This window comes from Manihot esculenta, chromosome 6 (assembly GCF_001659605.2).
Source record: "Manihot esculenta cultivar AM560-2 chromosome 6, M.esculenta_v8, whole genome shotgun sequence".
NCBI lineage: Eukaryota > Viridiplantae > Streptophyta > Magnoliopsida > Malpighiales > Euphorbiaceae > Manihot > Manihot esculenta.
In genome coordinates this window covers 21,077,501-21,104,723 of record NC_035166.2, presented here as the reverse complement: position 1 = coordinate 21,104,723, position 27,223 = coordinate 21,077,501, and the positions used below count along the sequence as shown (strand labels likewise).

The following is a 27,223-nucleotide window of genomic DNA, read 5'->3' as shown; positions in this document are numbered from 1 at the left end:
GCCTGAGAGCAATGCTGGCATCTTAGGCTCTATAATGACAAATTTGGCCCAAGAGCTAATGAAATGCTGGTCATACACATGTGCAGAGCTACCTCCAAAGGGTGACCACCTGACATACGCCCCAAAGGCTGTCTGTATATCAAGCGTTGTCCCAAAGACAGTATAAATATATATCATGCTAAAAATAAATCACCTGTCATCAAGGTGTTATCTGTTCGGTGCATATACAGAGTGTAATCGGCTATTTATTCAGCTGTGCTTTAAATTCAATTTTCATTCATTCAAGAAATATCAAATAACTTTATCCTTTCCCATTTTAAATAAACAAAATAACATATACACATATAAATACATTTAAGAAAAATATCAATGTTATATATTTATCCACTTACCAGAATACTTGGAACAAAAGACCTAGGTCGCAGGAGGACCCCTATTATCTACCCTGGACGCTGGATCGTCTCCTAGAATTAAAAAGAAAAGAAAATAATACATCAAAATAATAAAAAAAATACTCTAGGACAAAAATATAAAACGTAAAATACGAAATTTTAAATATATTTTTATATATATTTTTAAGAAAATTTTCAGCAGTATTTCAGCATAGTTAGTTCTTTAAAAAAATACCCAAACTCAACAAAAATACTCAATAAGCTGTAAATATTATTTAAATCAACCTATGATATCCCAAAAATAAATATTAAAACTCATGAATTAAATTTAACTAAACATATACCCTTTTATTCTCAAATCACCAAAATCATTATTAACAGGTAGAGAAAATAAATTATATCGTAAAAATTTAAATAAAAGGAACAAAACTCACCTACTCAATTTTGGAGCCTCAAGAAGAAAATATTGAATTTCTGAACAGAACGTAAGTTTAATCAAGATCTAGCTGAAGGATCTTAGAAGTTTAATGCGTGGTTGGGTTGAGAAGGAGATTTGGATTAAAGAGAAGGATTTTTTTTTTAAAAAACAAACACAGAGGCTCTGTTTTCTGGAGGAAGAAGATGGCATGTGGTTTCGGGAATGTTTCGGGACATTCCCGAAGCCAGAGCTTTAATGCTCATTTTTTGTTTTTTTAAATAATTTTCTTTTTATATAAAATATATTTATGGGCCTCACTTTTTTTTTCTTTTAAAACGGGCTGGGCCTAACAAAATTAACATGCAACGCTTGGTCAGAGTTATATGAATCTTGATTGGTTTTGGATTTTCTCAGTTTAAATCTCAAACCTAGCAAGTTGGAAAAAAAGAAAATCAAAAGATTATAGTCAATTCTATTAGAATAATCTGTTTGGAAAAACAGCTTTTGAATGTATTACCAAAAAAAGTTAAAAAAAAAAAAGGGGCATTGGAATGAGACTCTCTAGTCAAGTGAATGGAACACGTTTATGGTCAACAGACTGAAAACGTCACATCCCTTAGCTCAACACATCTAGGGGTGAGCATTCGGTCGGTTCGGTTCAAAATCGAACCGAACGGAAATAACCGAAAATTGAATTGCAGTATTTTACATAAATCGAACCGAACCGAATAAGAGAGATAACCGAATCAAATCGATTTGGTTTGGTTCGGTTCGGTTCGGTCGGTTTGATCCGTTAAACCGATTTTTAAACTTTTCATTATTCTTTTTACTCTTTTTAGATTGATTTTTAGTGTTCTAAAATTCAATCTAAAATGAGTAAAAAGAACAATCACATCACACAAATTCAACAATCAAACATTCAACACACAAATTCAACAATCAAACGTACACAAATTCAACAATCAACAGCAAATAACACTTGCCAAAATAACACTTGCCGACTGAGGGCTGTGGAATAAGCACTTGCCGACTGTCCGATGACGCGTGGAGAGCCGATAGAGTACAACGACCGACGCCGATGATGAATCAGTTCAGTTGAGAGGAGAGTGGAGGCACAGGTGCGAGAATGTCGCGGCGAGATGAGAGCCATGCAGAGCATAGAGATGAGAGATTGTCGACTGCCCGACGACGCGTGGAGAGCCGATAGAGAGCAACGGCCGACGCCGATGGTGAATCAGTCCAATCGAGAGGAGAGTGGAGGCACAGGTGCGAGAATCTCGCGGCGAGATGAGAGATGGAGCAGAGCACAGAGAGAGAGATGGAGCAGATGGAGATGAGAGATGGAGCAGATGGAGCAGAGCACAGAGAGAGAGATGGAGCAGATGGAGATGAGAGATGGAGCAGATGGAGCAGAGAGCACAGAGATGAGAGGAGCACTGGCGGCATGCACGAAGAGATAGAAATCTGTTTTAGATTTAGGGCAGGGAAGGGAAGGGAAGGGAAGGGAAGGGAAATAGGGAATAGGGAACTATTAAAACGACGTAGTATAGGTGACTTCGATTCGGTTCGGTCTAATCGAAATTTTTACCTATAAAACCGAATCAAACTGAAATCACCGATTTTTTAAAAATTTCAAATCGAACCGAACCGAAAAAAAAACCGAACCAAAATTTTAAAATTAATCGGTTCGGTCGGTTATTTCGATTTAAACCGAATACTGCTCAACCCTAAACACATCAACTTCAAAGAATATTAAGTACTTTGAAAATTATTTTTTATTTGACTCTTAATTGATCTGACCACTGGGACCATTAAATATTCATATTAAAATAAAATAAAAAATAAAAAACTCTCAAGATGATGAGATATCAATCCAACTTTCGCAACTAAAATAATCTATCCAATTCATATTAAAATAACCCTAATAAATGAAATATTTTTTAAAAAAAATTTTAAAACAGATCATTTGAACAAGCACTACTTTTTAAGCTTTTTAAGTTAGTGCTTTTGAAAACCCCAATTTAATTGGGGTTTTTAAGATTAATGTAATGAAAAAAGAGATTTAAAACTGCATTCATTAAAATAATAATAATAGTTTTAAAATTATTTTATGTTTTCACAGATTTAATTCAATTAATTGAATTAAATTAAAGGGGTAAGCAAGAAATTCAAAAACTACTTAAATTCAATTCCTACATTACTTGAATTCGATCTGAGTGAAATTATACATTATTTACATTTCGGATGAAACTAAAAAAAAAATACAATTTCAAACTTGCTTTTATTTACATTTTTATTAAATAATTTTAATAGTAATCGAACTAGATAAACTTGAGTTTCACCAATTTCAAGATTTTCTTTTATTTTGTTAAAAAATTAATTAATAAAAAAAATTAAATCATTTTTTCTTTTAAAAATTTAACTAAACTTTCATATACAAATTTTTACTAATATATTTTATTTTTTAATTTATATAAATTTTTTTTTTTATAAAAAACACTTTTCAAATATAACTTATTCTCTATAAATAAATCAGTCTTAGTGTATATATATATATATATAATTTAATACTCCTACAAAATATTTAAAATTCATTTTTTAAAAATAAAAAAATATATATATATATTTATAAAACGATTATAAAATTAAATTATTACATAAATAAATTCGAGTAATAAAAATATAAATAAAATATCTGAATTCAACAAAATCTGATTAATAAAATTTATCTTATTGTTATATTCTATCGACGAATATTCAGATAAGAAGAAGGAAAATCCATCACCGCGAACAAATTTCTATATGTATCTCTTAATCCATCCGGTGATATATATAATATTATATTTTAATTTCACATATATATTTTACTATTTATAATATTATATTTTAATTTCACATCTATATAATATTAATAAATATTAAATATTTTAATTATTTACAAATAATTCTTTATTTTTTAATTCTAACAACAAATATTAATTTATATTTTTTAAAAAATGTCAAAGTCTCTGTAATTTAGTTTTAAGAATATAAGGGTAAACTACAAACATTTACAGATTTAACTTGCTGAATAAATTTAAGAAATTATAATTTAATTAAATTTTATCTTAAAATATTGAGTACAACCATAGATATATTATGTACTTGTATAAATTAAGCCTTTGTATTATTTTACGAATTTTTTTAAAAAAATAAATATGTACATTTTTTAACTTTTTAAGCTAATTAAAATTATTATTTTTATATTTGAGAAAAATTAAGCTATTTTATAAAAAATCATTTTAAAAAAAGCAATTAACTTTCTATATTTTGAAAATAGATCATTATTGTATACTTAATTCAAAGATGAATTAAAAATAACGACAATTTATTCTGTTTAATAATTTTGCAATAACTAATATGAAAAAAAAGAAAGAAGAACAGGAGGTTCTTCTTAGAAGCTTATTCCGACATCCTATTATATATAGACAAGAAAAATTTCAACTTTCAGTAATACGTAATGAATTAACGAGAAAGGAAAGAGAAGCCGGAGCCGTTGAGTTTTTCCTCTATTATTTGGTCCAAACGAGCAGCCATTTCTTCATTAAAATAATTCTTCCAATCTCCAGTGGTACCTTTTCTGAAGAATTCAGTGTTTCGAACGGCATATGGGGAATCTGGGCTATACACACCGCTTGTGTTCGCCTTCAAGTTCTTCAAACTATCGAAACTGCACAACTCCACGATTTCTTGCACTACCCCTCGTGTCTCTTCCTCTGGGGTAAAGGGATACCCCATGAACTCAGCCAGCTTTCTAACGATGGAAACAGTGTCCTTCTTCAAGTCTTCGTAGACCAAAAACAACACCTTCTCAGGGCTTTCCACGCTTACCTTCCAATATCCCAACACATGGTCCCAATAGGGTCCATTGCTAGCAATTCCTTCGCAAAATATCTCAAACGAATTATTCAAATTGATGTATGTATCCTTGTCAATTCCTTCAGGCAACTTTCCTCTAAGAAAGTGCCACATAGATATCAGCACGTCCTTAGGGTCTCTGCACAAGTAAACAAGTTTACAACCAGATTCTGATATGGAGGTTGGCAAAGAAGTATATGGAATATGAGTAGCTACAAGTGGGACTTGTGGGTCACGATTGGATGTGTTTCTAGCAGCATCAATCTCGAAAAAGGGAACACAATCATGTGGTGCTTTGACGAGCAATGGGTTCTCAGAATCGCTGAATCTAGAGCGGGTAACAATGGCATAAGCTAAAGCCTTAAGCCAAGTGGTGCCAGTTTTGGGATAAGTACAAAGAACAATATCAGAAGGTTGGGGCTTGAAGTTTTCTTGAGCAGCCAACAAGCCGATTAGATAATCCCGGAAGTACCAGAAGCCTTGGTACTGGTAAAGAGGCTGCAGGACCCAATCATCCCTTCTGGGAAATCTTGACATAATCTCTTTGTACTTGCCCTGCGGGGTAAGTGGAGCATTTGCTTCACCTCCTTCCTTAGCTTCATGGACAAGGGGAAGTGCATTAAAGATTCCTCGTGGCTGTCGTGACTGCACAATCTTAGGAACCCGAGGAGATGGATTCCATTGGGAGATCAACGTAGGATTCATCTTTTTAATATTCTTTGAAGATTGTGGAGTCACGACAGTGGTGGGAACTGCATGTAGCATGTTTCCATAAACAAGATCCATTTGGGAAGAAGAAAGAAAGGATGTATGAAAGGGATAATGGAGGAAGGAAGCTTGTAGAATGAACAGCTGAGCTAGTAATATGCTTCTCTGTTTTTGTAGTTATGGAGATGTGGGGGAAGACACGACCACAATCCTATTAGAGATTCATAGTAGCATATTAGAGATTATCTTATATGATCAAACTAACATGAGGATCAGTTAATTTATGTGGATATCTAACAACTGAAGTAATATACTCATGTGACACTATGTGCTTTCTTGCTTTGGGAATTTCATATGTATCTGCAAATTGCTTTCATGATTCTATTCCAAATTCCCAATTTCCTGATCATTGATTTTCTTTCTGGGTAGGCTACGAATGGATCATGAGATTTCTTGCCCTTGGTTGTTACTCCTTGATGCTTTTGCCAGGTTTTATCCAAGGTCTGTGGCATTAGTAACCCTTTGCGAGATATTCTTGCTCAAAAATCCAATGCTAAACTTGCACAAAGATCTAAACATTGAATAAGTTTTCAAAATGTAGTAAACCTAATAGATGATAACTAAGTTGACTAAAATTAAGAAATGCAACTGCTAATAAGCATAAATATCATATAAAGACATTGAGTCCAAGATTTGTTTTGATTGTTAACAATCAACTCAAGTAACTCGCCCAAAAACACAATAGAGGATAAAGATCTAACTTGTTACCACCAAAAAGAGTGTCTACTCTTGCCTTTGAGCTAAACTTCTAGTTTATAGTTGAATTTCAAGTATATGTGTGATTTATGAAAAGAAATTATGAAAGTAATTGTAAATTTTTGGAAAAAGTGTAAATCTAGCAAATTAGTGTATGATATTTTACTCCATGAGTATAGCATTCAATCACTCGTTTTTAACAATAAATTTGTAAGTGCAAGTAAGCAACAAAAGAAAATGAAAAAAAAAAAAAAAATACAACTCTTTCAAGGAATGTATGTAGAAGGCTCCTCTTCATTTGATTTTTCCTTGTTCCTAACTTTAATTAAGCATTAATTTCAAATGGTGAGATTTTCCAAGTATTAGAGTTGAAAACTCGAAATGGGGGCTGAGCCACTAGATGGGTGGCAAAAGACATGAATTCTAATCTTTGGCAGAGAAGAATAAGTGGCTAGAAGGGTAGGAAAAGACATGAATTCCAATCTTTGGTAGAGAAGAATATATATACCTTTTGTATGGGTAAGGGCCATTAGTTTACTGGTAATATCAAAGTAATGGCCAAAATGGCTATTACTGCTACAAAAAGAATTTATACATTGGCTGTAACAATTAATACCTTTCCCACTAAAAAAAAAAATACACGACATTACAATGTCTTGCATATATGTGAATCTCTAAGACTTAGTTTAGTGTCACATTATAGTCCTCATATATGTATGTTTTATCTATAAATGTGTCTTGGGCTATAAGATTCAGTGAATTATAACTAGTCTGCCAGTCTTTTGCAGTTGGATGTTACTATTTTTTCTCTAGACAGGTCCTAAGAAGTATAGTGTATGGTGATCAACCAAGAAATACTGATGGGCCAAAGCCAGTTGTTGTATTTGTAACTGGTGGAGCGCCTGGATTATTGGGTAAGTATCCTTTTGATCTTTCCGGTCAATGTTTGGATTTGAAAGAGCTAGCTAATTGTTCCTGACGTTGTGCCAGTTTGGAAGTTAATAATCTTAAGCAACAGCGAGTGTTATATAAGTAGTTGCATGACTGTCAGGTAGATTATAAGATTTATTCCAGTTCTGAAACTATAGAAAGATAATATTTGTTGTTGTATTTCATAATAAAGATTACAACCTATTTATATATAAAAGACGATATCTAAACAGGAAGGAAAATCAATTCTATGATTATAGAATCTTAAGATTAAGCAACTAACTCATCTATCAATATTTACTTGTTATATTAATATATTTACTTCCTATAATCTATAACACTCCCCCTCAAGTTGGAACATAAAGGTTAATCATGTCCAACTTATTACATTTATAATCAACTCGTCCCATACAACTTAGCAAATATCGAATTTGTGAACCCAATTTCTTCCAATAGTCGACGTACCCACAAAACTTTACAAATGGTTTTTGTCATAACTCGACATTCAGGTTCAGCATTAGAACGGGAGACTACATTTTCTCAACTTGGTAAAACGCCTTACACACATCATAAATACGAGAAATATTCCCTTTGCCAGAATATAGAAATTCCAAATACTCCATTAATTCTTTAACAAATTCAGAATGATTAATAAGACTAATCACTCTATTGTGAATAGAATTTCGAATCCATGAACAGTACTCGTGAATAGTATCCGATGAACAGTACTCGTGAACAGTACCCGATGAATAATTCCCGTTGATGACCGCTGGATTTCTCCACCCCGGTCTGGGGCCAAGCCCATGATATCACTCCATTACTTAGAGGCCCTCAGGCCTCCCTTATGATCCAGGCCCAACACGTCAGGCCGCTCAGCCTTGAGACCGGGCTCTATTCTGACTCCATAATCAGGCCGGCTCAGCCTTTATGGCCCGGTGATCAGGTCCTCTCCAGGCTCAGCTCTAATCCTATCTTTCAGCCTAGCCCAGAGGAAGAAGGGCGACCAGCCCACTCGCCTGGTGGGACCACCCGTACGCGCGTCCGGGAGAATCAGGGGCCGTTGCGCATGGGGGCAGCAATCTGATTTTCTCGTACGTCCATATCAAAGTGATAGGGACAGGTGGCCCAATGACACACATTCTGTTACACGTCACTAGCGGACAAAAGAAAACATATAAAAGGAGATATATTCTCCTCTAGGGGAAGTTTTTTGCCAGTTTTACAGAACCCTTGTAAAACCCTATTTCATGGATCTCAGATCATCAATTGGCGTCATCTGTGGGAACGAAGGAGATCTTTTCATTGCCGGAGTTCCACTCTTATAATACCCACTGAGATCCACAATGGCTAACCACAATGAAAACAACGTCACTCCAAATGACCTGAGCTCTGCCCAAAAGGGGCAGCAGTTCTCCTTTTCTAGTCCTACAACACCAAACAACCAAACACCAATCCCTTTCAACCCCTCGCCAAGCTTGGCAGGGAATGCTTCCACCGCTACCTTGTCCAACCAGGACCTCCAAACCATGGCCCTCCAACTACAAGACACCGCCCACTGGTTGGGGCAGATAATGCAGCAACGGGGCCTTAGCACCCCAGCAAACGTATTGCCAGTGGTAGAAGAGCCCCAGACCAATGAACCTCAACCTACCCACAACCATCCCCAAACAGTTAGCCGTGAAACCGGAGAAAGGAAGAGAAGAGCTGGGGAAGAGGAAGAACCGGAGGCCAGGGTTCATGGAAGGAGAATAAGAGAGATGATTGAGAACGATGGGGCCAACAGTTATTCTGCCGAAACAACAAAGTGGACGAGAAGCGAAGTGGAAGAGAAGGAATACCGTCTGGAGAAGACGCCCAGGCAGGAAGATGAGAGTGTAGACCAAAAGCTGCAAAAGATGAGAGAGCAGCTCTTGGCCGAGCTGGGAACGAGGGATCAGAACCAGACTCTCTTGCCCACCTCTTCACCCTTCTCGAAGTGGGTGCAGCAGGAGACTGTTTCCAAGAAGTTTATGATGCCACCTATGGCCGAGAGGCCTGAGCGGGGAATCCCCGAGAGCACGTCTTGAACTATAAGACTTTCATGGAGCTGCAAACTCTTTCAGATGCCTTGATGTGCAAGGTATTCCCTACGACGCTCTCGGGGCCAGCACGAGCGTGGTTCAACAGCCTTGAGGCTGGAAGTGTCAACAGCTTTGGAGATCTGGCCACTTGCTTCATTAGCCGGTTTATCACCGGGGTTCCCGCAGATAGGAAGACGAGCTACCTGGAGAGGATCAGGCAGAGAAGAGACGAATCGCTCAGGGAGTACGTCGCCCGTTTCAATACGGAGGCCCTACAGATCCCCGAGCTCGATGAGGGAAGGGCGGTGGAAGCCATGCAGAAGGGAACGACCTCAGCTGAGTTCTTTGGCTCATTGAGCAGGAAGCCTCCGACCTCACTGGCCGAGCTGATGAAGCGGGCTGAAAAATACATAAGGCAGGATGACGCCTTGGTGACAAGCAGGTTCGCCAGGGGAGCAACAGATAAGGGGAAAGCACCGGAGGAAGGGAGGCTGGAGAGGCATGAGAAAAAGCATGGCAAGAGGCCTGAGCCTTACAGACAACCCTGGGATCGAAGGGACCAAAGACCTCTCCCTCCTTGGGTCTCAGAACATAGGTCACTCCCTCCGTGGGTTCCAGAGAAACCGACCCCTCTCAATGCCTCTAAAGCCGAAGTGCTCATGGCCATCCAGGATAAGGAGTTCCTCCAATGGCCCAGGCCGATGAAAACGGAAGCAAACCAGCGAGATCCTGATAAATATTGTCAGTACCATCGCACGCACGGCCATGACACCAATAACTGCTTCCAGTTGATTGCTGAGATCGAGAGGCTGATAAAGAGGGGACACCTCAAGAACTTTATAAAGAAACCGGAAGAACAAAGGCCTCAGCCGAACCCAGCAGGGTAGACACTCAGGAGAGTGGGAGCAGGGCCGGTGAATGATGGGTCCAGTGGAACCATCAACATGGTCTTTGGAGGAACAAAAGGTTGAACAAGCTAGAGAGGTATTTTCCTTAGAATATTTGTGAAAAGAAATTCTTGTACTATGAAGACATGAAATAACACCATCTTATAAATGCAATGATTAACTCTATTATTGTGAGTATTAACTCTCTCAGGAAAAGAAAAGAACAGATGTCAGAAGACCTCATTGAGACAAAGAGACCTCCTGGAGGTAGAAGACCTCCTTGAGACAAAGAGATCTCCTGGAGCAAAAACGGCCAGGATCCCGTCAGATCTCCTGGAGCAAAAACGGCCGGCAGGATCTCCAAGATCTCCAGAGCAAACATGACCAGGATCCCTGAAACACAGCCCGTATAAGGCTCGTCAAGAAAGCAAGAAATTAAGTATTGACTTCACAATGAGGAAGATGAATTTCCTAACTCCTGAGCCCGTCACACAGATAGCACAAAAGCTGTAGTGCAAAAGCCCAAGCAAAGAACAAAAATTCGAGCTCCTTAATCCGCTGAATGGATGAACTCACGACAAAAGCAAATGATCCCGCCCACAGCTCGGATTAACTCACATTAAAATATATATATATATATATATATATATATATATATATATATATATATATATATATATATATATATATATATATATATATATATATATATATATATTTCGAGATCATTACCAGACAGAGAGGTAAAATCGTCTAAAATAAAGCAGCGCCATTCCAAATGAAGTCATGGGCTTTTCCCCCTCACCACTCATGTAATAAAGGCTGAGGAGGTAAAGAGGGCAACTCGAGGAGAAATCCAAGGGCATGAGCAGATGAGACCCCAGCTTCAGCTTTTGTCAAACCAGAACTAGAAGCAAAGAAGCCAGCCCTGCTCATCACCTTTAAAGGTACATGATCTGACTTATTGTTATTAAGTAAAGGCTATGTGCCCGAGCTCATAGTAGCGAAGTAATAAAAGGAAAATGAGAATGTCCTTACATGAATCATAAAAACTCATAAGTCAAGAGTTCAACTCACTGTTGAAAACAGAGCTCACGGGTACGGCTAGTCCAGCTCGGAAAGAGCTTACAAACGAATGCCTTAGTAAAATAGATAAATTTATAAGTCAGAGACTAAGTCTCTTGCTAAGTTTTCAGTCCTGATTAACTGAGGGGCAAGAAATGAAAGGTAATGTAGTTAATTCCTTATAAGATTCATTAAACACCTCCTAAGTGTTTTATTCGTCAATCTTTAAAATTAAACAAATTAGACTGTTTAGACAGAATAAGTAGCCCATTGAGGAGATAAAAACAGCTCAAGTATGAATACAATTAAAATAATTCAAAATACCAAACACAAAAATCAAATATCATTAAAAGAAAAGTAAATACAACCTACTTTGCAGTCTACTCTACTAAAGGAAAAACAGTCCTTAAAGGACTTACATGTCTAGGGGCATTAACATCAACATTACTTTCTGTACTATCTACATTTATATTATTTACATTACTGTCTGTGGGAGGCCCAGCACCTTCTGGCTCGGACTCCCCAATGCCCACAAAAGGCACGACCTCCAGCCCTCGAGACCCAGCATCTCCATCTCCTAGCTCGGCCCCTGCCTCAGAAGGCCCAGCTGCAGTACGAGGACCCCCTTTGGGCAAAGGTCTGTCATCCTCCTCATAAAGCACCGCCTTGCCATCAGAGTCTTCCTCTGCAGCTCGGAGTTCAGCCAATGGGGTAGAGGGAGCGTATCTGGCTATCCTTAGGCCCCGATTGTACCCAGAGACGAACATGCGGAAGCCCTTATTCCATACGGCAGTCTTCATTTCATTAGAGCCTTGAAATTCCGCAAGTCGCCTCTCACAGGCCTTAGCTATCTTGGCTTTAAATTCAGAAGAACTTGTATAATCTTGGAGGTGAGCTTCACAGGCCTGCTGAATCTCCTTCTTCAGCTCGGGGGACTCCTTATACTCCCTAAGACACTTCTCAACCTCCAGCTGGACCCTGTCCTCAGCCAATTTGACCTCTTCAAGCAAAGCTGAGCACCTCGTCTCCAAGGATTTGACTTGTTGGCAGAGTTGCTGATTCTGAAGTTTGGACTCCTCTGCCACCAAAGTCAAACCCTTAACACTATCAGCTTGCTTGCTCAGCTCCTGCTTCAGGACCACAACCCGAGCTACGGCTTCACTCTTTTGAGCCAGAATGGCATCAAATTTTACCTTCAGCTGCTCGTACTGGCGCTGGACCTCCTCCTTCTGGCTCACGGTCTCGTCCCTCTCACGTAGAGCATCCACTGCGGAGGACAGCTACTTCAGAACTTCCTCACAACGGACCTCTGCTGCAGCTGCCCTCTCGTCAGACTCTTTAAGAACCCTTCGGGCATGAGATAACTCTGCCTCTAGGGACTTGGCGTGCTCATGGGCTGCGGCCAGATTACCCCGGGCGTCACTGGTGGCAGACAGATTTTCCTCTAAACGGGCCTCCTCAACCTGGCGATCCATAAACTCCCGAAGAGAGTGGTCACGAGCGTCCACCTCCATGAAGAGGCCCATCACCTAGTGCAAAAAGAAAAAGCTGTCATAACAAAGAAACAAAGAAAATTAGAATACGAGCAGAAACCAGAACGAACGACTTACCATCAGGAGCATCTCCCTGATCGTATCTCCCAGCTCCCCCCGAGGTCGAGACCGGAACGCTGCCTGCTCCCTGGTAGAACTAGCTAGAAGACCAGTGAGAGCAAGCAGGCGTGGGTCTGAAGCCTCTATGATGCCACCAAACATTCGCTCCTTGATAATTTCAGCGACAATACTTGCGGGAGACTAGTGGGTGATGTCCTCTGCGTTCAAAATGTCGTTGTCAGGAGCAGACAACAGGGGTATCACAGGAACATCCTTCTCCTTCTCAAGAGGAGGGAGAGCTGGAGCTGATCCCTTGGAAGCCCTGGATTTCTTCCGAGCAGGAGCTGGGACCGGTACTTCGGAGAGGGCAGGACGCTTGTCCCCGGCCTTCTCTGTGACACTTCCATCACTGGCAAGGCCGGATCCAACCTCATCAGGAGCAGGGGCATCTCCAGTAGGGGCCTCCTGAACATCTTCATCTACAAGAATAACCTCTTTTCTTTTTCCTGGAGCTTCCTCTTCAGTAATGGAGACCTCAAGTCCCACAGCAGAAGTATCCACAGGAGGAAGGATAGGGTCCGTCCTCGCCAGCCCGGTTTCCTCAGCCACTTCAGAAATAACTCTTGGAGCCTCTTTCGTCCTCTCAGAAGAAGAGCGTCGAGGCCGGGGGGCTTGAGAAGACTGGTGGGCCGAGCTCGATCTGCTGCGGCTGGAAGGTCGAGACGACTTGCTACGTCGGGAACTCAGTCTGGGAGCCTGAGAAGATGCTGGGGGAGGAGGAGGTCGAGTAACCGACCTGGAAGAAATAACCTCGGCTACTCTTTGAGTAGCCTCCTTCACAGATTGCCCAGCCAAGAGAGCATCCATGCTCTCCCGGGACAGTATAAGGTTCTTAGGGGGCTTGATCTGGTCCATCTTCACTTCGGAAGCTGCAAAAATCCAAAATCGATACAAAGTAAGGTAACAAGCCACACAGATTATAAAGGCAAAACGACACAGCTAAGTGGAGTAAAGTACCCGCGTCTCTAATATCACGAAGATTAGACACAAACATACACTTCTCGACATCATACTTCTTTTTAACAGAAGTCAGTCGAATATATCCGACCTGCTCAGTAAGGCTCAGCTGGGGCAGGTCATTGCAGTTCAGTGAAACATCCTCCTAGGAGAGTTCTAGGTCCCAGATGAGCCCGGACTCCTTCTTAAGCTCCACTACTGTAAAGCCCTCCATCTAGCCCTTTATTGAGTCTTTATGACCCGAAAAGATTGAAAGCCCCCCCGAGGGGAAAAATAATAAAAACCCTGGATTGCTCTGACTAATCGGAAGAAAGAAACAAACAAATGCACCGTGGGTGTGAACCCCCAGCTCAGACATACAGATTCTAAGGAGGACATGAACAGAATGAAATTGGGAACTAGCATCCGAGGAGTTATCTTGAAGTACCGGAAGACCTCAGTAAAGAAAGGAGAAAAGGGGAAGGTTAAGCCAAACTCCCTCTGTTTAGCAAAAAAGACCAGGCTAATATCCTTTTGGGGATCGATTAGGTCGGAAGGAGGAGGATCAGGAAGAACGATCCTCTCGTTCGTGTAGGGGGCCCGAATACGAAAGAGAGGGGTATCTGAGTACTCCCTAGAGAAGAAATTTTTTAGGACAGACAGAGTGACATTTGACTCTACTCTAAGAACGTCGGGAATTTTTGGGCTATCCATGGAAGGACAAAGAGAATAGCGTACCTTGAAAGTGGCTGAGGCAGAAAGACGATATAGGCAAATCACGCAGAAGATAGAAGAAGGCAAAGGTTTCGAGAAGACAGAGAGAATTTGAAATTTGAAACAGTGATGAGGCGAAGAGATGTTCTGAGTAGACCTGTCCTTTAGGCTGCGCGGTCATTATTACTCTCGGTATTTACCCCCTCATCAGCCGGACAATAACTGACGAGAAGGTAAAGGGGCAATTGATGACCGCTGGATTTCTCCACCCCGGTCTAGGGCCAAGCCCATGATATCACTCCATTACTTAGAGGCCCTCAGGCCTCCCTTATGATCCAGGCCCAGCACGTCAGCCCGCTCAGCCTTGAGACCGGGCTCTATTCTGACTCCATAATCAAGCCGGCTCAGCCTTTATGGCCCGGTGATCAGGTCCTCTCCAGGCTCAACTCTAATCCCATCTTTCAGCCTAGCCCAGAGGAAGAAGGGCGACCAGCCCACTCGCCTGGTGGGACCACTCGTACGCGCGTCCGGGAGAATCAGGGGCCGTTGCGCATGGGGGCAGCGATCTGATTTCCTCGTACGTCCATATCAAAGTGACAGGGACAGGTGGCCCAATGACACACATTCTGTTACACGTCACTAGCGGACAAAAGGAAACATATAAAAGGAGAAATATTCTTCTCTAGGTGAAGTTTTTTGCCAGTTTTACAGAACCCTTGTAAAACCCTATTTCCTGGATCTCAGATCATCACCCGTGAACGGTACCCGATGAACAGAGGCCTAAATCTCCAAATGTTACCCTTTATAGATAACCCAAATGAACAGAACCCTATCTCTAAATATTACCTTTTACGACTAACCCAAATGAATAGAGCCCTAAGTCTCCAAATGGTACCCTTCATGAGTAACCCAAATGAACAGAGCCCTAAGTCTCCAAGTGTTACCCTTCATGAGTAACTCGATGAATAATTTCCGTGAACAGTATCGATGAACAGAGCTCTAAGTCTCTAAATATTTCTCAAATATTACTCTTTATGAGTAAACCAAATGAACAGAGCCCTAAGTCTCCAAATGTTACTCTTTATGAGTAACCCAAATGAACAGACCCCTATGTCTCTAAACGTTACCTTTATGAGTAACCCAAATGAACAGAACCCTAAGCCTCCCTTTATGAGTAACCTAAATGAACAGAACCCTAAGTCTCCAAACATTACCCTTTATGAGTAACCCAAAAGAACAGAGCCCTAAGTCTCCAAATATTACCCTTTTATGGGTAACCCAAATAAACAGAGCCCTAAGTCTCCAAAAGTTACTCTTTATGGGTAACCCAAATAAATAGTATCAAAAAGACGCCTCCACCCAACATCCAAACTGCAAACGAACCACAAATCTGATAAGGGAGCTGCAAGGCGACTTTGGCATTCTCTTTAGGTGAACGGTGAGAGACAAATATTATTCTAGATGGATAACACAAAAGAACAGGAGTTTTGAGTCTCCGAAAATTTAAAACTTGACGGGAGAGAAAAAAAAAATCTCTACAAACCTGGCTCTGGCTTTGATACCATGTAGAAAGATAATATTTGTTGTTGTATTTCATAATAAAGATTACAACCTATTTATATATAAAAGACGGTATCTAAACAGGAAGGAAAATCAAGGCTATGATTATAGAATCCTAAGATTAAGCAATTAATCCATCTATCAATATTTACTTGTTATATTAATATATTTACTTTCTATAATCTATAACAGAAACAATATAAAACTAGAAGTAAATGATTCAATGAGTTTTTCTTATTCAACAATTAGCAGCTAATTAGGCATTGCACATTTTTGTTTTTTTCTAATTCCGTAAATTTTATTATCAAGTCATATTTCCTTGCGTCATTTATCCTTGGTCCTTGATGTGCTTTAAGATGCTCTTTTATGTTGATGCAGTTATAAAGCATGGGGTTCTCTTCTAGGAAAACAGTTATCAGAAAGAGACATCATAGTGGCTTGTATAGATTACAGGTGATTCCATTTTATTTGAGCCAATAAGATTATATTCTGCGCTTATTAACTAAAATTTTTCTACTCTGGAGAAACAGTGTTTGACTGAAAAATGACTTAGTGTTAATGATAGGTCACAATTTAGCTGGTTTTTCCTATTTTTGGTTTTTGTAAATCGATAATGATGCATTGACCATTACCTAAAGTTACTTTAGTATCCATTTATTTGTAAATGGTTATCCTTCTAGGTGAATATCACATGATCACCAGTTACCCTGTTCTCCTAAGTAAATCATTTGTGCAGAAATTTCCCTCAGGGAACCATGAGTGACATGGTGAAGGATGCTTCTCAAGGCATCTCGTTTGTCTGCAACAACATTGCTCAATATGGAGGTGATCCTAACAGGTAATTGAACTTTATTTCCTCTAATATCTGAATTCTTGAGTAACGTTCTAATTTTCTGCTAAAGGATAATTGTGTTATAATGTTTGTATTCTTTTTGGTAGGATTTACTTAATGGGACAATCGGCTGGTGCACATATTGCTGCTTGTGCTCTCGTGGAGCAGGCAATCAAGGAGGCCAGTGAAGGAGAAAGTGTTACTTGGAGGGCTTCCCAGATTATGACTTACTTTGGTCTATCCGGAGGGTTAGCTTTTGTTAAATGCTGAACTGAATTCTATGACTTCTCCTCACTGCTTTTTTTGAGAAACCCTCTTCATTTAAATAGAGTTTTTCCTTTAACATTTGCAAACAGGTACAATTTGTTGAACCTAGTAGATTACTTCCATAGCCGTGGTTTGTACCGTTCCATCTTTCTAGGGTATACATCTTTGTTTTCTTGTTAAACTGTAGTTTTTGTATTCTTTAGTTAACACCGCTTTCTATCTATCATTTTAATATGCTCGTGGCTTCAATTTTTTATGCACCATAATGGAAGGTGAAGAATCTTTAGAAAGATTTTCTCCTGAAGTAATTGTACAGGACCCCAACTTGAAGAATGCAGTTTCTCTCTTACCCCCTATAGTTCTTTTTCATGGTACTGCAGATTATTCCATTCCATGTGATGCCAGGTTAGTTTTCCCATGAAGGAAATATTTTTCTTTTGCATCTGTTCAGTATTCTTTTCTGAACCTAAATTGTTTATGGCTTGTCGAGGCATGTTGTTTGAGTTAATTTTTCTGATTCATAAGTAATTTTTCTGTATTTGTTTAAGTTCTACAGTAATATTAACATATTATCATGGAGGAAATATACTACAAATCCTCCATGTTGTTCTCATTATATTTAGACATGACTGCATCTGTGTTTACATTTATGGAGAAGTATACACTTTTACTTCGTACGCAGAGCACGGTCGTGAGTGATGCTTGTTACATATATGTTTACATTTACTGCACTGCAATTTGATTATAATCCTCTTTGGAACTGAAAAGTGAACATTTATTAGAGATAAGGGTTGGTTGTTAATATTGATAGCTGTACAGATAGATATTGTTATATTTAAACTTGTAATTCTGGTAGAATAGATAACAACACTCACGTGTATACTCTGTATAAATAGATTCAAGTTATGTTAATAAAGATTTAGCCTTACAGAATTATCATGGTATCAGAGCCTTAATTAGGTTTAGCAACCATGGGTGATACATCGCCAAAAGATCAGAGTCCTGTCAAATTCCCTTCTGCTTCTTCGTCTTCTTCTTCTTCTTCGGTTCTTGCTTCTTTGTCTTCTGTCCCTAATGTTAGTAATCAACTCTCTGTTAAACTAAATTCCACCAATTATATTTTGTGGAAGACTCAGATGTTGCCGATTTTGAGGGGTTATAATTTGGAGAACCATATTGATAAGAATTTTACGCCGCCACCTTCTACTCTCAATGGTCAGTCCAATCCAGAGTTTACTACGTGGTATTTTGAAGATCAAATTGTGTTGGGTTGGATTAATTCTTCTTTATCAGAATCTATGTTGGCAGATGTTGTTGGAGTTTCATCTGCGTTGGAAGCTTGGACGTGTTTAGAAGCATCTTTTGCTGCTGGTTGTCGAACTCAAACTCGACATCTGAAGAGTGCGATTCATCACTTACAGCGCAATAATACTGAATCTATTGAGGCTTATTTGCTTCGTGCTCGAACATTGTTGAATCAGCTTCGTGCTCTTCAAGGAACTATGGCAGATGAGGACTTTGTTGGTGCTATTCTTGATGGGCTCGGACAAGATTATCGCCCTTTTACTAGATCGATTGAAGCTCGGCTGCAACCTGTTTCATTCAATGAGCTTCGGGGACTATTGCTTTCTGAAGAACAACAACTTCAAAAGTTTGATGCTACTGTTCACATGTCTCCTGCTACTGCTCTCTATAGCAGTCGAGATACTTCTGGATATCGTCAACAGTCTGGAAATCGTGGCAGAGGTGGCCGGTCTGGGCGTGGTGGAGGTGGACGCTATTATGGTGGTGGTCGATCTTCGGGTAGTGGTCGCATGTCTGATTTCCGTCAATCTGATTCTTTTTCGAAGAACTCCACATCTGCTGGGTCTGTTATTTGTTACAATTGTAACGGTACTGGCCATATGTCTCGTCAATGTCCCAGTCCGCGAAAGACGCCTCAAGCTCATCATGTTGCACCAAGCTCACAGGCGGCTCAGCCATGGATTGTTGATTCTGGTGCTACACATCATCTTACAGGAGCACTGACTAACTTATCGATTGACGCCGAGTACACTGGTCCTGATGAGGTTATGGTGAGCAATGGTAATTCTATTCCTATTTCACATGTTGGCAACACTGTTTTGTGTGACAATTCTAGGTTTCGCTTGAACAATATTTTATATTCGTCTCAATCACCGTTTAGTTTACTCTCTGCGAATTCCTTTGCACGTGATAATTGTGTCTCACTCGAATTATTTCCTGATTATTTTCTTGTTAAGGATATCCGCACGAGGCGAGTTCTTCACAAAGGCCCAGTTGATCGTGGTTTATACAAGTTCTTCCCTGTCAAGAGTTCTTTAATTTCTGCTCATCATGTTTCTTTCCGTTGTTGGCATTCTAGATTGGGTCATGCCCATGATAAAGCTGTTATTTCTACTTTGAAATCAAATAATATTGCTTGTTCCGTTAATAAAAATTCTTTGTGTTCAGCTTGTTGCGTTTCTAAATCTCATCGGTTACCTTATTCTTCTTCTAATTATGTCGCTTCAGCTCCTCTTGAGTTAATATGTTCTGATGTGTGGGGACCTGCTCCAGTTGTTTCTTCTAATGGTAATCGGTATTATGTTCTATTCTACGATCATTTTAGTAAATATTCCTGGATTTATTGTTTACAACACAAGTCCGATGTTTATGCGACCTTCGTTAAGTTTAAAGCTTTTGTTGAGAAATTTTTTGATTCAAAGATTAAAATTTTTCAATGTGATTGGGGTGGTGAGTTTAGGTCGTTGGTTCCTTTTCTGTCTGACAATGGTATTTCGTTGAGAGTGTCTTGTCCTCATACTCCACAACAAAATGGGTGTGTTGAGCGTAAACATCGTCATGTGGTTGAGACAGGTCTTGCTTTACTTAATCATGCTTCTGTTCCTCTTCAATTTTGGGATTATGCTTTTGAGACTGCTGTATATGCGATTAATAGACTTGTCACACCTTTGTTGCCTCACATGTCACCATTTGCTCGGTTGTTTGGAAAACAACCAAATTTACATGCTTTGAGGACTTTTGGTTGTATTTGTTATCCTTTTACTAGACCCTACAATAAAAATAAACTGGAAAATCGGTCTGTTATGTGCTTGTTTGTCGGCTATAGCACTATACACAAAGGATACAAATGTTTGGATGTTGTTAGAAATCGGCTCTATATTTCGCGTGATGTTGTTTTTGATGAGTTAAATTATTATTTTCCAAAGCAGCAGGTTGCAGCACCTGGTTTATCACGATTCGTTCAAAATATGGAGTCTGGGATTTTAGGTCCTCCACCGGCGCCACTTAATAAAACATGCCGAATTTTTCCACCAATAACTAATGCGAGTTTGCAGGATCCTTCTCTTGGTTTTCCTTCTTTCCAACCAGTGACACCAACTAATACTTCTGCTTCTCTCGAGTTAGTTGATTTCGTGGCTCCAAGAGGAGAGTTGCAGGAAGCTGGTTCGACTGTTTTGCCAGCAGATGCTTCTGACCGTTTCGTGCCGTCGGTGACACTTCCTGTTTCATCCTCCACTGCTGTTAGTAATGTTCATCCAATGCAGACCAGGTCAAAAACCGGGAATTCAAGACCAAAACTCTTAGCAGCCATTACACCTCCAAGGCAGCCAGGTAGTGTCTCTGAAGCTAAGAAATTTAAAGAATGGCGTGCGGCCATGGATGATGAGTTAAATTCTCTCATTAAGCTTGGCACTTGGGACTTAGTTGTGCCACCAAAGGATGCTAATCTTGTTGGTTGCAAATGGGTTTTTCGGGTAAAGGAGAATGCTGATGGCTCTATTGCTCGCTACAAGGCACGGTTAGTAGCTAAAGGGTTTCATCAACGACCGGGTGTTGATTATTTAGAAACATTCTCTCCGGTTGTAAAACCTACAACTATTCGTTTAGTTCTTGGGATTGCTGTTACTAATAAATGGACAGTTACACAGTATGATGTCTTGAATGCTTTTCTCCATGGCACATTGGATGAAGATGTGTATATGGTTCAACCTCCTGGGTTTGTTGATTCTTCTAAGCCGAATTATGTGTGTAAGTTACATCGCTCGTTGTATGGCTTAAAGCAAGCTCCAAGGCAGTGGAATAATTGCTTAAAAGAGGCTTTGATCAGTTGTGGTTTTGTTCAATCTCACTTGGATCATTCTCTTTTTGTTCTTCGAAGTGGTGCTTCTGTTTTATATTGTTTAACTTATGTTGACGATTTGTTATTGACGGGAAATGATTTAAAACTGGCCTCCGATGTTGAAGGCAAATTGGGTGACCGTTTTTTGTTAAAAAATTTGGGCCAATTGAATTATTTTTTGGGAGTGCAGGCCACATGGAAGGGTAATTCTTTGTTTTTGTCTCAAACAAAGTATATTAATGATCTACTTCATAGAGTACAAATGACCAGCTCTAAGGCTGTCTCCACTCCAGCTGCTGTCACTCATTCTAAGTCCACTGAATTGACCACGGCTTTCTCTGATACAACACTCTACAGAAGTACGCTAGGCCGCCTTCAGTATCTATCTTTCACCCGTCCTGAAATTGGTTACTCCGTTAATAAGCTTGCTCAATATATGCATTCTCCAATGGTCTCGCATTGGCAGGAAGTTAAGCGGATCTTACGATATTTGCAAGGTACTGCTGGTTTTGGAATAACAATTTCTCCAACCTCTTTAACTAAGTTAAATGCTTACAGTGATGCCGATTGGGCAGGATCGGTTGATGATAGAAAGTCAACAACGGGTTATGCCATTTATCTTGGATGTAATCTTGTTTCGTGGAGTTCTCGCAAGCAAAAAAGTGTCTCTCGTTCTTCGACGGAAGCAGAATATAGGGCACTTGCCAATACTACTTCTGAGGTCATTTGGATTCAAAACATGATGGCAGAGCTTGGCATTACAGTTCAGATTCCCTTATTATGGTGTGATAATTTGGGTGCAACTAATTTAACTGTTAATCCTGTTTATCATAGTCGAATGAAGCATGTTCAAATTGACGTTCATTTTGTTCGGGATCAAGTTGCTCAAAAGAAACTGACTGTTTGTTATCTTTCCACTAAAGATCAAATAGCCGACATTTTAACAAAACCACTTTCTAAAGGACGTTTTCTACAGCTGCGGGACAAGTTAACTATCTCTTCACCAGGATAGATTAACTTGTGGGGGCATATTAGAGATAAGGGTTGGTTGTTAATATTGATAGCTGTACAGATAGATATTGTTATATTTAAACTTGTAATTCTGGTAGAATAGATAACAACACTCACGTGTATACTCTGTATAAATAGATTCAAGTTATGTTAATAAAGATTTAGCCTTACAGAATTATCAACATTGAATAGCCATCATGCCCATGATTTTGTCTGAGGCAGGTGCACTTTTGATCCTCAGAGCTGCATTGAAGCTGCAGCCCTGGTGACATAGATGGAAGGAACAAACAATCTTCAGTGGAATGCTACTAATAATTAGCAAATTTATTTTTTTGTTAAGTTCCATAAGAAAGCCGAATGTGACTTCCGTGCATGTTATAAAAAGCTTTGCAGGCTCATGTTGACGTGCCCTTTTGTGCAGTAAAAATTTTGCTGAAACTCTTCAGAGAGTTGGAGTTAGAGCTGAATCAATTTTATATGAAGGGAAGACTCACACAGATGTTTTCCTTCAGGCAAGGGATTCTTACAATGGTTCTGTTCTAGTTTATTGGTTTGGCCAATACTGCACTTGTTGATTAGGAATTTCTTCCTCTAACTTGTTTGCCAATACATAGGCCCTGTTTGGTATTGTTGATAGAACTGCTGAGAAAAACTTTTGTAAATATAATATTTAGGAAATATTAAAAATTGATTTTTTTTACATAATTTATAAAAGTACCAAATAGCAAAACATCTTTTTTCAACGGCATCTAAGATAATGCTTTTTTTTTGGAAAGTCACTTTCAAACCTTAATGACAAAGAGGCTTATAGATAGATCACTTCCACTCTTAGTTGTCAGATTTCCTTGGAACATATCTAGTATGTTGAAAATGAGGGATTGTTATATTTGTTCTTCCTGCTGATTAATGTGTTTTCTGCCCCAATTAAGTATGCATGGCTTGCATGTACATGTTTAATGTTTGCTGGGGTGTTTAATTTTTTATATTGATATGTGAATTATATGTATATGGCTTTCAGGATCCAATGAGAGGAGGCAATGATCAGATGTTTGAAGACTTGGTTGCAATAGTTCATTCTGGAGATCCAGAAGCCCAGGCCAAGGATGCAGTGGCTCCTCCAAGAAGACGCCTTGTTCCTGAACTCATGCTGCAGGTGGCTCGTAGAGTCAACCCTTTCTAACTGTTCCCGAACACTCGTTTTCACTTCCTAACTACTAACCATATAAACCCCATAAGCTTTCTTCTTAATTCTTTTCACTGATGTACAGTATCACTAAATGGAAGTTGATTACTTCATCTGTTTCGTGGGGCCTTTGCAGTCTTCTCTTTTTTTCTTTTTCTAATATCTTTCCCATAGAGATGGAGAATAAACTTCAAGTGTTTAGTAAGGGAAGACCACAATCAACCCAATTCTGGGAGAATTGTCAAATTACATATATCATTTGGCTTAGACTAGATTTTCTTTACCTTCTCAAGTAGCATATGGCAGATATAATTATAATTTTAAATTTAAAAATATTTTTTAATAAAATAATGTATTTAGAAAATAAATATATTATTTTGTTTCCCTAACTTTCACATATAATCTGACAGGGATATAAGATAAATAAAATCTAAACTAATAATGCAATGTGCGTCCGTCAAAGTCTATAATACTTTTACAAGTTCATACATCAATTTGATTGGTTTTGGATTTTCTCAGTTTAAACCTCAAACCTAGCAAGTTGGAAAAAAAGAAAATCAAAAGATTATAGTCAATTCTATTAGAATAATCTGTTTGGAAAATCAGCTTTATGGTCAACAGACTGAAGACGTCACATCCCTTAGCTCAACACATCAACTTCAAAGAATATTAAGTACTTTGAAAATTATTTTTTATTTGACTCTTAATTGATCTGACCACTGGGACCATTAAATATTCATATTAAAATAAAATAAAAAATAAAAAACTCTCAAGATGATGAGATATCAATCCAACTTTCGCAACTAAAATAATCTATCCAATTCATATTAAAATAACCCTAATAAATGAAATATTTTTTAAAAAAAATTTTAAAACAGATCATTTGAACAAGCACTACTTTTTAAGCTTTTTAAGTTAGTGCTTTTGAAAACCCCAATTTAATTGGGGTTTTTAAGATTAATGTAATGAAAAAAGAGATTTAAAACTGCATTCATTAAAATAATAATAATAGTTTTAAAATTATTTTATGTTTTCACAGATTTAATTCAATTAATTGAATTAAATTAAAGGGGTAAGCAAGAAATTCAAAAACTACTTAAATTCAATTCCTACATTACTTGAATTCGATCTGAGTGAAATTATACATTATTTACATTTCGGATGAAACTAAAAAAAAAATACAATTTCAAACTTGCTTTTATTTACATTTTTATTAAATAATTTTAATAGTAATCGAACTAGATAAACTTGAGTTTCACCAATTTCAAGATTTTCTTTTATTTTGTTAAAAAATTAATTAATAAAAAAAATTAAATCATTTTTTCTTTTAAAAATTTAACTAAACTTTCATATACAAATTTTTACTAATATATTTTATTTTTTAATTTATATAAATTTTTTTTTTTATAAAAAACACTTTTCAAATATAACTTATTCTCTATAAATAAATCAGTCTTAGTGTATATATATATATATATAATTTAATACTCCTACAAAATATTTAAAATTCATTTTTTAAAAATAAAAAAATATATATATATATTTATAAAACGATTATAAAATTAAATTATTACATAAATAAATTCGAGTAATAAAAATATAAATAAAATATCTGAATTCAACAAAATCTGATTAATAAAATTTATCTTATTGTTATATTCTATCGACGAATATTCAGATAAGAAGAAGGAAAATCCATCACCGCGAACAAATTTCTATATGTATCTCTTAATCCATCCGGTGATATATATAATATTATATTTTAATTTCACATATATATTTTACTATTTATAATATTATATTTTAATTTCACATCTATATAATATTAATAAATATTAAATATTTTAATTATTTACAAATAATTCTTTATTTTTTAATTCTAACAACAAATATTAATTTATATTTTTTAAAAAATGTCAAAGTCTCTGTAATTTAGTTTTAAGAATATAAGGGTAAACTACAAACATTTACAGATTTAACTTGCTGAATAAATTTAAGAAATTATAATTTAATTAAATTTTATCTTAAAATATTGAGTACAACCATAGATATATTATGTACTTGTATAAATTAAGCCTTTGTATTATTTTACGAATTTTTTTAAAAAAATAAATATGTACATTTTTTAACTTTTTAAGCTAATTAAAATTATTATTTTTATATTTGAGAAAAATTAAGCTATTTTATAAAAAATCATTTTAAAAAAAGCAATTAACTTTCTATATTTTGAAAATAGATCATTATTGTATACTTAATTCAAAGATGAATTAAAAATAACGACAATTTATTCTGTTTAATAATTTTGCAATAACTAATATGAAAAAAAAGAAAGAAGAACAGGAGGTTCTTCTTAGAAGCTTATTCCGACATCCTATTATATATAGACAAGAAAAATTTCAACTTTCAGTAATACGTAATGAATTAACGAGAAAGGAAAGAGAAGCCGGAGCCGTTGAGTTTTTCCTCTATTATTTGGTCCAAACGAGCAGCCATTTCTTCATTAAAATAATTCTTCCAATCTCCAGTGGTACCTTTTCTGAAGAATTCAGTGTTTCGAACGGCATATGGGGAATCTGGGCTATACACACCGCTTGTGTTCGCCTTCAAGTTCTTCAAACTATCGAAACTGCACAACTCCACGATTTCTTGCACTACCCCTCGTGTCTCTTCCTCTGGGGTAAAGGGATACCCCATGAACTCAGCCAGCTTTCTAACGATGGAAACAGTGTCCTTCTTCAAGTCTTCGTAGACCAAAAACAACACCTTCTCAGGGCTTTCCACGCTTACCTTCCAATATCCCAACACATGGTCCCAATAGGGTCCATTGCTAGCAATTCCTTCGCAAAATATCTCAAACGAATTATTCAAATTGATGTATGTATCCTTGTCAATTCCTTCAGGCAACTTTCCTCTAAGAAAGTGCCACATAGATATCAGCACGTCCTTAGGGTCTCTGCACAAGTAAACAAGTTTACAACCAGATTCTGATATGGAGGTTGGCAAAGAAGTATATGGAATATGAGTAGCTACAAGTGGGACTTGTGGGTCACGATTGGATGTGTTTCTAGCAGCATCAATCTCGAAAAAGGGAACACAATCATGTGGTGCTTTGACGAGCAATGGGTTCTCAGAATCGCTGAATCTAGAGCGGGTAACAATGGCATAAGCTAAAGCCTTAAGCCAAGTGGTGCCAGTTTTGGGATAAGTACAAAGAACAATATCAGAAGGTTGGGGCTTGAAGTTTTCTTGAGCAGCCAACAAGCCGATTAGATAATCCCGGAAGTACCAGAAGCCTTGGTACTGGTAAAGAGGCTGCAGGACCCAATCATCCCTTCTGGGAAATCTTGACATAATCTCTTTGTACTTGCCCTGCGGGGTAAGTGGAGCATTTGCTTCACCTCCTTCCTTAGCTTCATGGACAAGGGGAAGTGCATTAAAGATTCCTCGTGGCTGTCGTGACTGCACAATCTTAGGAACCCGAGGAGATGGATTCCATTGGGAGATCAACGTAGGATTCATCTTTTTAATATTCTTTGAAGATTGTGGAGTCACGACAGTGGTGGGAACTGCATGTAGCATGTTTCCATAAACAAGATCCATTTGGGAAGAAGAAAGAAAGGATGTATGAAAGGGATAATGGAGGAAGGAAGCTTGTAGAATGAACAGCTGAGCTAGTAATATGCTTCTCTGTTTTTGTAGTTATGGAGATGTGGGGGAAGACACGACCACAATCCTATTAGAGATTCATAGTAGCATATTAGAGATTATCTTATATGATCAAACTAACATGAGGATCAGTTAATTTATGTGG

The 27,223-nt window shown here is 37.9% G+C and overlaps 2 protein-coding genes and 1 pseudogene across 2 annotated transcripts; 1 reads left to right on the top strand and 2 right to left on the bottom strand.

Annotated features, from left to right (window-relative positions):
- Nucleotides 1-4,200: 4,200 nt before the first annotated feature.
- LOC110617202 (flavonol 3-sulfotransferase) lies at nt 4,201-5,583 on the bottom strand. Its single transcript, XM_021759844.2, has one exon. It carries the CDS (start codon nt 5,491-5,493, stop codon nt 4,315-4,317), a length of 1,179 nt encoding a protein of 392 aa, XP_021615536.1. The 5' UTR covers nt 5,494-5,583; the 3' UTR covers nt 4,201-4,314.
- On the top strand, nt 5,530-23,424 carry LOC122723874 (annotated as a pseudogene).
- A 2,295-nt stretch (nt 23,425-25,719) lies between these two features.
- On the bottom strand, nt 25,720-27,102 carry LOC122723776 (flavonol 3-sulfotransferase-like). The gene has a single exon (XM_043957206.1). The coding sequence runs from the start codon at nt 27,010-27,012 to the stop codon at nt 25,834-25,836; it is 1,179 nt and encodes a 392-aa protein (XP_043813141.1). The 5' UTR covers nt 27,013-27,102; the 3' UTR covers nt 25,720-25,833.
- Nucleotides 27,103-27,223: the final 121 nt, after the last annotated feature.